The sequence below is a fragment of the Emys orbicularis genome, chromosome 19 (assembly GCF_028017835.1).
Source record: "Emys orbicularis isolate rEmyOrb1 chromosome 19, rEmyOrb1.hap1, whole genome shotgun sequence".
Lineage (NCBI taxonomy): Eukaryota > Metazoa > Chordata > Testudines > Emydidae > Emys > Emys orbicularis.
The window spans coordinates 24847790-24860036 of record NC_088701.1 but is presented as its reverse complement, the minus strand read 5'-3'; the positions used below and the strand labels follow the sequence as shown (position 1 = coordinate 24860036).

Genomic DNA, 12247 nt, shown 5'->3' with positions numbered 1-12247 from the left:
CAAGCTCCCGCGGTATCGAATAGCCCAAGTGCGGCTGGTGGCGGGGCTATAAATAGCGGGGGGGGGGGGGGGGGAAGCGGCACTTGGGCCGCAGGTGCTGGAACTGGGGGTGCTCCCGCCGGCGTGACGTGGTTTCCCTCAGGGGCGGGGTTAGAGTTTGGTTCACTGGCTCTCGCCCCCCCTCCCGGGGCCTGGCCGCGTGGGGACCGAAGGCTGCGCGCTGCCGGAGGGGGCGGGAGCGCGCGCATGACTTGGGGTCACAGCCTGGCGGGCCAGGTCACGTGCCAGGCGCCCTGGGGCTGGCTAGGCTAATTACCAGCGCAGAGACACGCACAGGGGGCGCCATCCCCCAACCGCCATTGGCTCCCGCATCGCCGCTCGTGCCGCCCCGTCTGCTCCGGCTCCCCGCCCAGAGACTACAGCTCCCAGCATGCAGCGCTACGGCATTTGACTTCCGCCGCCAGGCTCGGAGCACGTGACCGGAAGGGCGCCGCCTCTTGGGAAAGGTCACTGGGGTAGGTAGGGGGCTGAGGGCGGGGTGAGCGCGAGGCGTCCGACCCGGAACAGCAACCGACCTCCACGTCTCTGAGACGCCCCCGGCAGCAGGTGACGGTCGCGCGGGGAGCTGGCCCCGCCCTGCAGCTCGTGGCGCCGCCGCCAGCGTCTCGCGGGGACGGGGGGTGTCGGTCGCTCCGTGTGGCGGTGGGAAGCCGCGGTCAGTGTCCGCCCTGGACGGGCCCTCGGCTGCGCGCCGGGCGTGACCGCCGCGTCTCGGGGGCCCGCGGCCATGGGCAGCCCGGGCTGCCACCGGGGGCCTCGGGCGTTCACAGACTCGCTACGCGTCGGGGGGCTGCACTCCGCGCGCTCTGGCCAGCAGCCGCCCGCGCTCCATGCCGGCCCCGCGGCGGGTAGGAGGCCGCGTGCCTGAGACCGGCCTTGTGTTTTTCAGGGGCAAGGATGGTCTCCGCCAAGCAGCTAGCGGACTTCGGGTACAAGGCCTTCTCCGGCTCCATGATGCTTCTGACCGTCTACGGGGGCTATCTCTGCAGCGCCAGAGTTTACCGTTACTTCCAGCGCCAAAAAGCCCTGAAGCAGCTTGAACAGAACCAGCTAAACCCAGGGACCATGGAAGACTGACTGCTGCTCCCTGGCTGACCGCATGCTGAGAGACATTTAATGAGCAACGCGGAGGCTATGTTGAGATTACTTCTGCTGCAGTAATCAGGTAGCAAGTGCAACCCTTCCAGATCACAGATGAGGGCTAGTTTAGATCATCCGGGGTTTTCCTCCCGCACACTAAGGTGTCTTGTTTCTCTGCACTAGCGAGAGGTTACAAAGTAACTCTGTGTAAGCATGTTTTGATCATGTGATAATTAAATATTTTACTTATTTATCCTCTTGTCAATATGTGACTAGAACCACCTGGGTGAAGGAGCAAGTCATTTAAATCAACACCAATACACAATTTTACTCAAAACCCTTCACAGTGGGGATGTCTGCCTTGACCTGTTCTTCTAAAATTCTCCTCTCCCCGGCCAGCAAACTGAATAGCTGCAGATTGAGGGAGACTGAGGGCTTGTTTACACTTAAAACACTGGAGCTGCCCCCCTGTAATGCTTCAATGGAGACTTTACCTACACGGATTGGAGGGGTTCTCCAGGCAGCGTAGGTAATCCACCTACCTGAGAGGCAGTAGCTAGGTCAATAAGGCTATGTCTACACTACCGCGGTAAGTTGACCTACGCTATGCAAGCTATGTGAATAATGTAGCGGGAGTCAACATAGAATCATAGAACTGGAAGGGACCTCAAGAGGTCATCTAGTCCAGGCCCCTGCATTCAAGGCAGGACTAAGTATTATCTAGACCATCCCTGCCAGGTGTTTGTCCAACCTGCTCTTAAAAATCCCCAATGATGGAAATTCCACAACCTCCCTGGGCAATTTATTCCAGCGTTTAACCACTCTGACAGTTAGGAAGTTTTTCCTAATGTCCAACCTAACCCATCCTTGCTGCAGTTTAAGCCCATTGCTTCTTGTCCTATTCTCAGAGGTTAAGAACAATAATTTTTCTCCCTCCTCCTTGTAACAACCTTTTATGTACTTGAAAACTGTTATGTCCCCTCTGTCTTCTCTTCTCCAGACTAAACAAACACAATTTTTTTTCAATCTTCCCTCATAGGTCATGTTTTCTAGACCTTTAATCAGTTTTGTTGCTCTTCTCTCCAATTTGTCCACTTCTTTCCTGAAATGTGGCGCCCAGAACTGGACACAATACTCCAGTTAAGGCCTAATCAGCGCAGAAGAATTACTTCTGGTGTCTTGCTTACAACATTCCTGCTAAATCATCATTCTGGGATGTATGCTTTTTTTGCAACAGCATTACACTGTTGACTCATTTAGTTTGTGATCCACTATGACCCCCAGATCCCTTTCCAAGGCAATCATTTCCCCTTTTGTTCCTTCCTAAGTGGAGTACTTTGCATTTGTCTTTATTGAATTTCATCCTATTCAGACCATTTCTCCAGTTTGTCCAGATCATTTTGAATTTTGATCCTATCCTCCAAAGCACTTGCAACCCCTCCCTGCTTGGTATCGTCTGCAAACTTTATAAGTGTACTCTCTATGCCATTATCCTAATCGTTGATGAAGATATTGAACAGAACCAGAACCGATCCCTGGAGGTCCCCACTCATGCCCTTCCAGCATGACTGTGAACCACTGATAACTACTCTCAGGGAATGATTTTCCAACCAAAAACAACAAGGAGTCTGGTGGCATCTTAAAGACTAACAGATCTGTTAGTCTTTAAGGTGCCACCAGACTCCTTGTTGTTTTTGTAGATACAGACTAACACGGCTACCCCCTGATACTATTTTCCAACCAGTTATGCACCCACCTTATAGTAGCTCCATCTAGGTTGTATTTCCCTAGTTTGTTTATGAGGTGGTCATGCAAGACAGTATCGAAAGCCTTACTAAAGTCAAGATATACCACATCTACCGCTTCCCCCCCCATCCACAAAGCTTGTTACCCTGTCAAAGAAAGCTATCAGGTTGGTTTGACACTATTTGTTCTTGACAAATCCATGCTGACTTATTTATCACCTTATCTTCTAGGTGTTTGCAAATTGATTGCTTAATTATTTGCTCCATTATCTTTCTGGGTACAGAAGTTAAGCTGACTTCTCTGTAATTCCCGGGGTTATTTCCCTTTTTATAGATGGGCACTATATTTGCCCTTTTCCAGTCTTCTGGAATGTCTCCCGTCTTCCATGACTTTTCAAAGATAACAGGAGTACTTGTAGCACCTTAGAGACTAACAAATTTATTTGCATAAGCTTATGCTCAAATAAATTTGTTAGTCTCTAAGGTGCCACAAGTACTCCTGTTCTTTTTGCGGATACAGACTAACACGGCTGCTATTCTGAAACTTTTCAAAGATAATTTCTAATGGCTCAGATATCTCCTCAGTCTGCTCCTTGAGTATTCTAGGATGCATTTCATCAGGCCCTGGTAATTTGAAGACATCTAACTTGTTCTTTCCCTATTTTAGACTCTGATCCTACCTCATTTTCACTGGCATTCACTATGTTAGACATCCAATCGCCACCAACCTTCTTGGTGAAAATTGAAACAGAAGTAATTAACCCTTCCACCATTTCTACATTTTCTGTTGTCTTTTCCCCCTTCATTGAGTAACGGGTCTACTCTGTCCCTAGTCTTCCTCTTGCTTCTAATGTATCTAGAATGTTTTTTTGTTTCCTTTTAAGTCCCTAGCTAGTTTGATCTCGTTTTGTGCCTTGGCTTTTCTAATTTTGTCCCTACATACTCATGTTATTTGTTTATATTTGTCCTTTGTAATTTGACCAAGTTTCCACTTTTTGTAGGACTCTCTTTATTTTTGAGTTTTAGATCATTGACGATCTCCTGGTTAAGCCAGGGTGGTCTCTTGCCCTACTTCCTCTCTTTCCTATGCAGTGGGATAGTTTGCTCTTGTGCCCTTAATAATGTCTCTTTGAAAAACTGCCAACTGTCTTCAATTGTTTTTCCCCCTTAGACTTGCATCTCATGGGATTTTACCTACCAACTCCCGGAGTTTGCTAAAGTCTCCTTTCTTGAAATCCATTGTCTTTAGTGTGCTGTTCTCCCTCCTACCATTCCTTAGAATCATGATCATTTTCACCCAAGTTGTCTTCCACTTCCAAATTCTCAACCAGCTCCTCACTATTTGTCAAAAATTGAATCTAGTACATCCTCCCCCCAGTAGTTTTCTCCACCTTCCGAAATAAAAAATTGTCTCTAATACATTCTAAGAACTTGTTGGATAATCTGTGCCCTGCTGTGTTATTTTCCCAACAGATGTCTGGGTAGGTTGAGTTACCGTGGGGTCTACACAGCGAGGGGTCGACAGGAGAAACTCTCCTGTTGACTTACCTTACTCTTCTCATCTGGCATAAAGTTCAGGGGTCGACTGGAGAGGAATCTGCTGTAGATTTGGTGGGTCTTCACTAGACCCATTAAATCAACTGCCAGTGGATTGATGTCAGTGTGGATCCCACCTGTAATGTAGATGTAGTCTAGTAGAATTCTCCCATTGACCTAACTCCTGGTGTAGACAGTTTAACTGCATTGCTCAGGGGTGTGGATTTTTCACACTGCTGAGTGATAGTTATACTGACCTAATTTCCTAGTGTAGACTCAAACTGAGGAAGTGGAGAGCAAATTTCTGGGACAGCTTTGGACTGAGTCCTGCTCCCAAGCGAATTAGATTTTGTAACCAATGGTTTGACATCCACAGTAAAGTCTTCGTCACCAAACCGTCCAGAAATGCGTGAATTTGATAGTCATGAGTCCTCCTCCCTATTGCCAGACACTCACTTCCACAAGCTTAATTTGTGGAGTTTCATTTCAATGTTAAACAGTTCTGAGATTAAAAGTGGCAAATTCTTACAAGAACTTTCCTTTATTTGGAAAAAAATTGTGGACGATGGAGTTTGCTGTAGATTCTGGTCTGAACACCAAGACTTTGGGCTGTTTTATCTCAATGCTACTAGAGTAACAGTGCTATAAAACAGGTGAAGCAGCAGCTGCCAGTTCCTCTTATTAACTTTAGAATTTCCTTAATTGAAGTATGTGTAAGTATTTCTCTAAAGATAGTATGAAGTGGAAGTAGATTTGGCAAAGGCTACTTGGAAAAGCATTTGGCCATACTAGACATGGTAATGGAAATGCAGCAGAGACCATCTTCCAGAAAGAAAACATCTTACTTTGGTTGAGTGGAACAACTAAGAAGATGGAGGCTTTACACAAGTATAAGGATACAGGGATTTAGGATAAAACTTGTATGAAGAGTCAAAGAAAATTAAAGCTAGATTACTAACTGCTGTGAATGGATGAACTAAAACTAAGTCTACTCCAAGAAAATAAAGTGGTATTAGGTATCTGCTTTAAAAAACTCCAATTTGAACTCTACACTGATAAATGTAAACTTCATACCCAGTACACACAAGGTTCTCTTGCCATAGATATACTTGAGTAGAATGCATAGTGAAAGTTCAGCACAAGAAGGGAGTTCAGTGAGGTACACTAACTTTGGGGCAATTTAGGGACTCTGAATAGAAGTTATTGGAGGTAGGGCTAATGAAAATATTCATGAAGGTAATTTGTCGAGCTTTGCACACAGTGAATAATTTTCCAAATGTGTGTGTGTGTGCGCGTGTGTGTGTGAAGAGCATGACACTTGATTAAAGCTCATTTGACCTGTGGTCCAAGCATCCTAGCTGGCACTTAAGTGAAGCACAGAATCTTAAACAGTATTCTCTCTCATTTGATTCAGCTGTTCCTACCAGCACCATTCTGCCTAGGGTATTAGGGGGTTCACTAGTTTAGAAGCAACTCAACAAGAAGAGCAATACTACAACTTTCTGCAGTGTATAGGAGTTCTTATTTATATGTCAAGGTGAGAAGTTTACAAAGCAGGGGCAGCTGCCTTCTTAGAGAAATGCAGTAAAAATGCAAGTCAAACCAGTTTCTGAAGCTTTTTTTAATCAGATAAGAGTAAACAATTGTATAAAATAACTCAAGAAATTTCTGAAGTCCTGCACATGATTATGACACATTCAGGTGTCTTCCATTGCCCCTGAAGTACCATTGAGTAAAGAAAGAAGTGAAGCCTCTGCTGTCCTGATTTCCGAAGTCAGTGGGCTGGAAAGGCAGCTGCAGCAATGCTCACTTCTGTCTTAAAAAACACACAGGCAGGGCTGCAAACTCTGCCTGTGTGGAAAGTTAATATAACCCACCAGCATTGCTCCATCTTTGGCTAATGGCCTGTCTTATAAATCTAACCAACCACATCCCATAACTCCTGTAAAAGTCTTTAAATTCACATGAGTTGCAGGTATGCATGTGCTGTGATCGTTTTCTAAGTTAGGGTCAGGAGTGCAACATTTTAAAGACTTTGGATGGGCATTTCAGCACCACAATAGGCAGCAAATACCACTTGGTCCATCTTAACAGCACAGATTATAAACTAGAATCTCTTTAGCACATAGCATCCAAATGGCAAGTTAAAACACGCTTTGTCCATCACAATCTGATTCAATGCATGGCTGTAGCACAGTCACAGCAGGACTGATAATTTAAACATGATTTAAAAAAGCTTCTGTGCTACAGCCTGGGCAGCTTACAGCATGATGTATCTGAGTGATACTAGACCACACAATCTAAATGGATCCTGGAGTGCATCAAGAAAACAGACTGAACTTGCACTGGGTCAAGAAACATTTTTGGAATGGTACCGTAACCAGTCCACAGTCAATCTCCATCCCATCAAGCTGGAGTTGATCTTCGTAAAAACCAGTTTGTCACACACAAAAATACTTCTGCAAATAATATTAGAGATGGGTCTAGGAGACTATGAAATACAAAATGGCTTATTTTCTTTAAAAAGTGAAATTTGCATCTTTGTTTTTGCACTAGTAATTGGCTCGGTCCCTTCTGTGGTGTGAAACCTTAGACTGGTCTGGATTGTGCCCATCTCCAATTTGATGGATGTTTTTTGAGGGAAGGGGTATCTTGATTAAAGATCACTTAGGAATGTGGAGTGCAACACATCTAGATATTTAGAGACAAGTCCGTGTTTGCTGGAGACCTCCTCCGGCCTTACTCCTCTTCTGCCCATTGGGCACTAGCCACATGACCATTAATCCGATTGGCACCATTGCTTGAAGTGCTGAAGATTCCTTTTGTGCTATTTGAAGTCATGTCCTCCTCTTCAGAGCTGCTCTCTACATCACTGCGATCATCTTTTGATACCTGAAAGTTTAAAATCAAAGGTAGGGGTGGAGGAAAGATTACAAATTCACAGGAAACAGCCATTAGAGAGGTCTTGTCTATCTGATCAACCAGTGCAGAGTTGCCCCCTATATTATATTCTTTGAATTATTTAAAGTTGAACCTCACAAGCAGGACCTTCCAACCACATATAGGGAGCGAGGTACAGAATTCAGAATAGGGGACCGAGTCAGGAGATGTGTTATTTTCCAGCACTCTGATTTGTTGTACAGCCTTGGCCAAGCTAACTTTTGCACTTCCAATTCAGTATTATTGCTCTCCTCACATGGGTGTGTTGTTGAAGTGCTTTCAGATCCATGGAAGGAGCCCATTGCAATATATCGCTGTTTGATCCTTCTTCAAGTAGCTAAATTATAGCACAGATTATAAAGGGTGCCTTTCCAAATGGCAAATTAAAACAAATATTTCTAAACACTAAATTATGAGTTACCAGCTTGTTCAGACACCTTTTGGTAATCAGCAGGAGGTGGGAAGAAGCATCGGTTTTAGTTGCTAAAGGGATGAGTTTGTGTTTGTTTTTAAGGTTTGCTCGAAAGTACTGATGTTTTATTTCAAAAAGGAACTGGCCCCATTTAGCACATCACCATTTGCATAAGATGCCTCCCTCTTTAGAGCCTCTGTTTACAGAGAACTACACGGTGGGTTAGTTATCTAGGACATCAGTTCCCAAACTTTATTGATTCATGTACCACCTTTGTAAAAAGTTATTGTGAAGTGCATTGATGAAATGTCAAGCACATGTTCCACCAGTGGTATCTTTACCACATTTTGGGAACCCCTGTTTTCAGGAATGGGTGTACACATCAAACTCTTAATTTGTGAGCCAAGGTACATTTGAATGGTGGTCTGTAGAAGGGAAAGGTTAATTCATAGTCCTGCAAATGACACTAGGAATGCAGAAAGCATCTATAACCAGAGAGGCTCTATAATTTACATCTCTATAGATGGCCACTCTTAGGTCTTATGATCATAGGATCTATCTAGTTTGCATGTGAAGCTTAGAATCCTCCAAAATCTCTTTCCGTGCTTTACAGGGTATTGGCCAGGGAGAGAGTCTGATGTACAATTTCAGAACAAAGTCTGAAGACTAGAGAAGTCAACCATGCACTTTCTTGGTAATCGCTCTTTAAAGTTTACCACAAGGGGGCAGTGTATTATCAGCATAATGCCAAACGATGCACGACAATGTGAAAGACAAGGTGTGTGATGAAATATCTTTTATTGGACCAACTTCTGTTGGTGAAAGAAACAAGCTTTCGAGCTCCACAGAGATGACCAGACCCGATGAGCAGCTCTGAGGAGCTCAAGCGCTTGTCTCTTTCACCAACAGTAGTTGGTCCAATAAGGGATTACCTCATCCACCTTGTCTCATACATCCTGGTACCAACACAGCTATAACACAGCAAACAACAATGCGAAAAGTTCACCACCTCAAATTTATTCACACACGAGTATCCCAGTAACTGGCTAAATGCCACAGCTATAAAGCCACTGGTGCTGAAAGATGTGAGCTGTCTCCTTATTTCCCCATTGCCTGTATAGCACTGCCCTACCCTTGCACAGCCCAAGGGAAGCTCCCTGTACCTGGGAGTCTGGAACTAACAGCCCCAGGTATACAGCGGGCAAAGCAGTTTCTCAGTGACTAACATGCCAGCAAAGTACAGGATCAGGCTCAGCCCTGCCTACTCTGAGTTGGGCAAACAGACTCAAAACAGACTCTGAGAGCAAGTTTCCTGACATATGGAAAAAATTGGCAGAAAGCCAGTACCAGTTAATGATTTCCAGGCTGGGTTTTGACAGGCCAGCTGCATGTGCAAGCTTAATCTAGGAGGTGCAGAATCACCTTTTTATACACTGGCCAATGACAGTCTCACAGCCAGACTATGGCAGAGTTGGGAACAGGCTCTCAGTCCCTTGTTCTAGCTGCTAGACAAACCAGCACCTTAGCTTCCTGTGATCTGTAACCACACCTTGTTAACTGGGAGCAACTCACAGTGAGGCAGGCAGTTTAAAGGAAGCTGCAAAATGCAGCCCATCTGAAGCCAAACAGCTTTTCAGACTCACAGTTTTGTATTTATGTCTTAAAGCTCAGAGAGAAAAAGAGACACACATATGGTCCACTCTACAAGCAAAAGCACAGATTACACTTACATGCAAGGGATGAAACTGTCCAGCTCCAATCTGGCACAGAGAAAAGGAGTGAGAAAAGAGTGGAGAGTACAGAGGCAGGGTCTAGTCCTTTCCTGGCTAGGTCACCTGGTCAGGAGAGAAAAGCAAGGAGAGGAGAGAGATATAGACCTCCAGGTGTGGGGACAGCTACACAGACAGATATCGTACTGGGAAACTAGCAGCAGCCATGGAAGACAGTAACAAATGATAATAGACCACACACACACACACACACCTTGCAACATGCTCCTTCCCCAACCCTCAGAAGGCCCTCCCGCAACACACATTGCCAGAGAACTCTGCTTCAAATATTCCTTTAGGCTAAACAAGTTCCCTACAAATAGACCAATAGTCTATAGGCAGTGAAAATGCAGCCACAAGTGGGATTCAGGCTTTGGCCTGGTCCACACTACCCCCCCACTTCGGACTAAGGTACGCAAATTCAGCTACGTTAATAACGTAGCTGAATTCGAAGTACCTTAGTCCGAACTTACCGCGGGTCCAGACGCGGCAGGCAGGCTCCCCCGTCGATGCCGCGTACTCCTCTCGCTGAGCTGGAGTACCGGCGTCGACGGCGAGCACTTCCGGGATCGATTTATCGCGTCTAGACAAGACGCGATAAATCGATCCCAGAACATCGATTGCCTGCCGCCGGACCCGGAGGTAAGTGTAGACGTACCCTTAGTTCCCAAATAGCTAGGGTGGCACAAACATCTGTGTTACTGTCTAGCTACCCCTTCTGGTGGAGGATCAAACAGCACTCCCTGGCTCTGAAGGAAGCTGCTTCCAGCCATGACACAAATGGGTAAAAATGGGGAGCAGGAGCCAAGATACTCAAAGTACTCCAGCCTTCAGCCACTGGCCTGAAAACCACTGATTCAGTGAGGAAGAACTTGACAGCAAGCTACTCAGGGCCTATTACTAGTCAAATGCCTGTGGATTGGTCTCTTCCACCCCCCCTGCTGCCTGGAAATCCTCAGCAACAGGCAGCAGGGGAAAAGAAACTGTGCTAGAAGCCCATGGATTGTGTCTGGTACAAGCATCCCTCTTCACAGAGCATTTATCTAAAAGCCACAACTTGAAATTTTCCTTCTGTTCCCTGGATGTCCATCAGAGCCAGAAGGAGGTAGTTCAGGCTGCCTCCCTGTCATGTCTTTCAAGGCATATGGAAGGACTTCGCAGCACTCTGTTCCAAAGAATCATGTCTTTGATGAAGCAGAGTCGCCCCTCCATAAGCAGACCTGGCAAGAATCCTGGGAACTCCAGTATAACCCAAAAAGCAGCACTAGCATCAGAGTCCAGGCCAGTAACAGCTCATCTAGGCTTTGATGTGCTGGGGACAGGACGGCAGCTCCAAGAGCCAAGCTCCAAGGCCTTTTATTTTTATTCTACGAGTTGGCTGGGGTGGTAGACAGGCCAAGAAATGCTTATCTTTGAGTGAAGTGGCGCGACAGGCACAAGCTCCAAGTGGGAGAGCACAGTATGCTCCTAGGACAAACACTAACTACACTTACACGTAACCGTCTCGCTGAGGCAACTGGGCCTGCAGCAGAGAGCAGCATCTTTCCCTCTTACAGGAAGAGCTGCCGTCCACACCGCTTATCCATCAGGAATTCATTCTAACCAGAACGTTCTGCACACTGAAACTGGACACTATAAACAGAATCCCACTAGCCTACTGTCAGCAGGTCCCACTACGTTTCCAGTAGCCTACCATGCCAACCTCACCTGGATTACCTTGTTGCACTTTTGGGATATGCACAGACAGCCCTAGTCCTGGGTTATTACTGTAGTGAGCTCCAGATATTGAAAGAAGAACAGGAGTACTTGTGGCACCTTAGAGACTAACAAATTTATTTGAGCATAAGCTTTCGTGGGCTACAACCCACTTCTTCGGATGCATAGAATGGAACATATATTGAGAAGATATATATACACATACAGAGAGCATGAAAAGGTGGGAGAATACTTACATGGGGAGATAGATTCAATGTTTGTAATGGCTCAGCCATTCCCAGTCTCTATTCAAGCCTAAGTTGATTGTATATAGTTTGCATATCAATTGAAGTTCAGCAGTTTCTCGATGGAGTCTGTTTTTGAAGCTTTTCTGTTGCAAAATTGCCACCCTCAGGTCTGTTACTGAGTGACCAGACAGGTTAAAGTGTTCTCCTACATGTAAGTATTCTCACACTTCTTATCAAACTGTTTGTACTGGGCTATCTTGATTATCACTTCAAAAGTTTTTTCTCTTACTTAAATTGGCCTCTCAGAGTTGGTAAGACAACTCCCACCTTTTCATGCTCTCTGTATGCGTATATACACATCTCCTCAATATATGTTCCATTCTATACATCCGAAGAAGTGGGCTGTAGCCCACGAAAGCTTATGCTCAAATATATTTGTTAGTCTCTAAGGTGCCACAAGTACTCCTATTCTTTTTGCGGATACAGACTAACACGGCTGCTACTCTGAATCCAGATATTGAGCTCATGTCACCCTAAATGTTGGTAAGGTTGGATTTTGTAACATGGACAATTTCCCCAAGATAGTTAGAGGATCCTAGGCAGCTCCAGATTAAACCAGGGAGCACAACCTTCCCCGCCTCTTACTCCAGAGCAACTGGTCTTCAAGCTGCACAAGAGGGAAGGCAAAAGCCTTGATCAAGTTACCAGAACAAGCAGAGCAATGCACAAACTAAACTGAACTGCATGATGTCATTCAAGCAT

The 12247-nt window shown here is 45.5% G+C and overlaps 2 protein-coding genes across 5 annotated transcripts in view; one reads left to right on the top strand and one right to left on the bottom strand.

The window, feature by feature from the left end:
• Nucleotides 1-461: 461 nt before the first annotated feature.
• LOC135891877 (cytochrome c oxidase assembly protein COX14) lies at nt 462-1391 on the top strand. Of its 3 annotated transcripts, none has more exons than XM_065419558.1 (2): nt 462-515; nt 950-1391. In XM_065419558.1, the coding sequence occupies exon 2, from the start codon at nt 958-960 to the stop codon at nt 1135-1137; it is 180 nt and encodes a 59-aa protein (XP_065275630.1). In that variant the 5' UTR covers nt 462-515; nt 950-957; the 3' UTR covers nt 1138-1391. The 3 variants fall into 3 exon arrangements, with proteins under 3 accessions (XP_065275630.1, XP_065275629.1, XP_065275631.1); XM_065419557.1 differs by lacking the exon at nt 462-515 and adding an exon at nt 524-606; XM_065419559.1 differs by lacking the exon at nt 462-515 and adding an exon at nt 679-715.
• Nucleotides 1392-6030: 4639 nt separating this feature from the next.
• CERS5 (ceramide synthase 5) overlaps nt 6031-12247 on the bottom strand; it is a 39745-nt gene continuing 33528 nt past the window's right edge. Inside the window, exons 10-12 of one of the 2 annotated variants that reach the window (XM_065419370.1) lie at nt 12115-12123; nt 9504-9518; nt 6031-7313 (exon numbers count right to left, since the gene is read on the bottom strand). In XM_065419370.1, the coding sequence (XP_065275442.1) occupies nt 7161-7313; nt 9504-9518; nt 12115-12123 (177 nt within the window). In that variant the 3' untranslated portion in view covers nt 6031-7160. The remainder of the gene's footprint in view (nt 7314-9503; nt 9519-12114; nt 12124-12247) is intronic. The other variant, XM_065419369.1, reaches the window with a different exon arrangement.

What these genes read in the sequence shown, in the direction of transcription:
- LOC135891877 (XM_065419558.1), top strand. Translation starts at nt 958, where the DNA reads ATGGTCTCCGCCAAGCAGCTAGCGGACTTCGGGTACAAGGCCTTCTCC.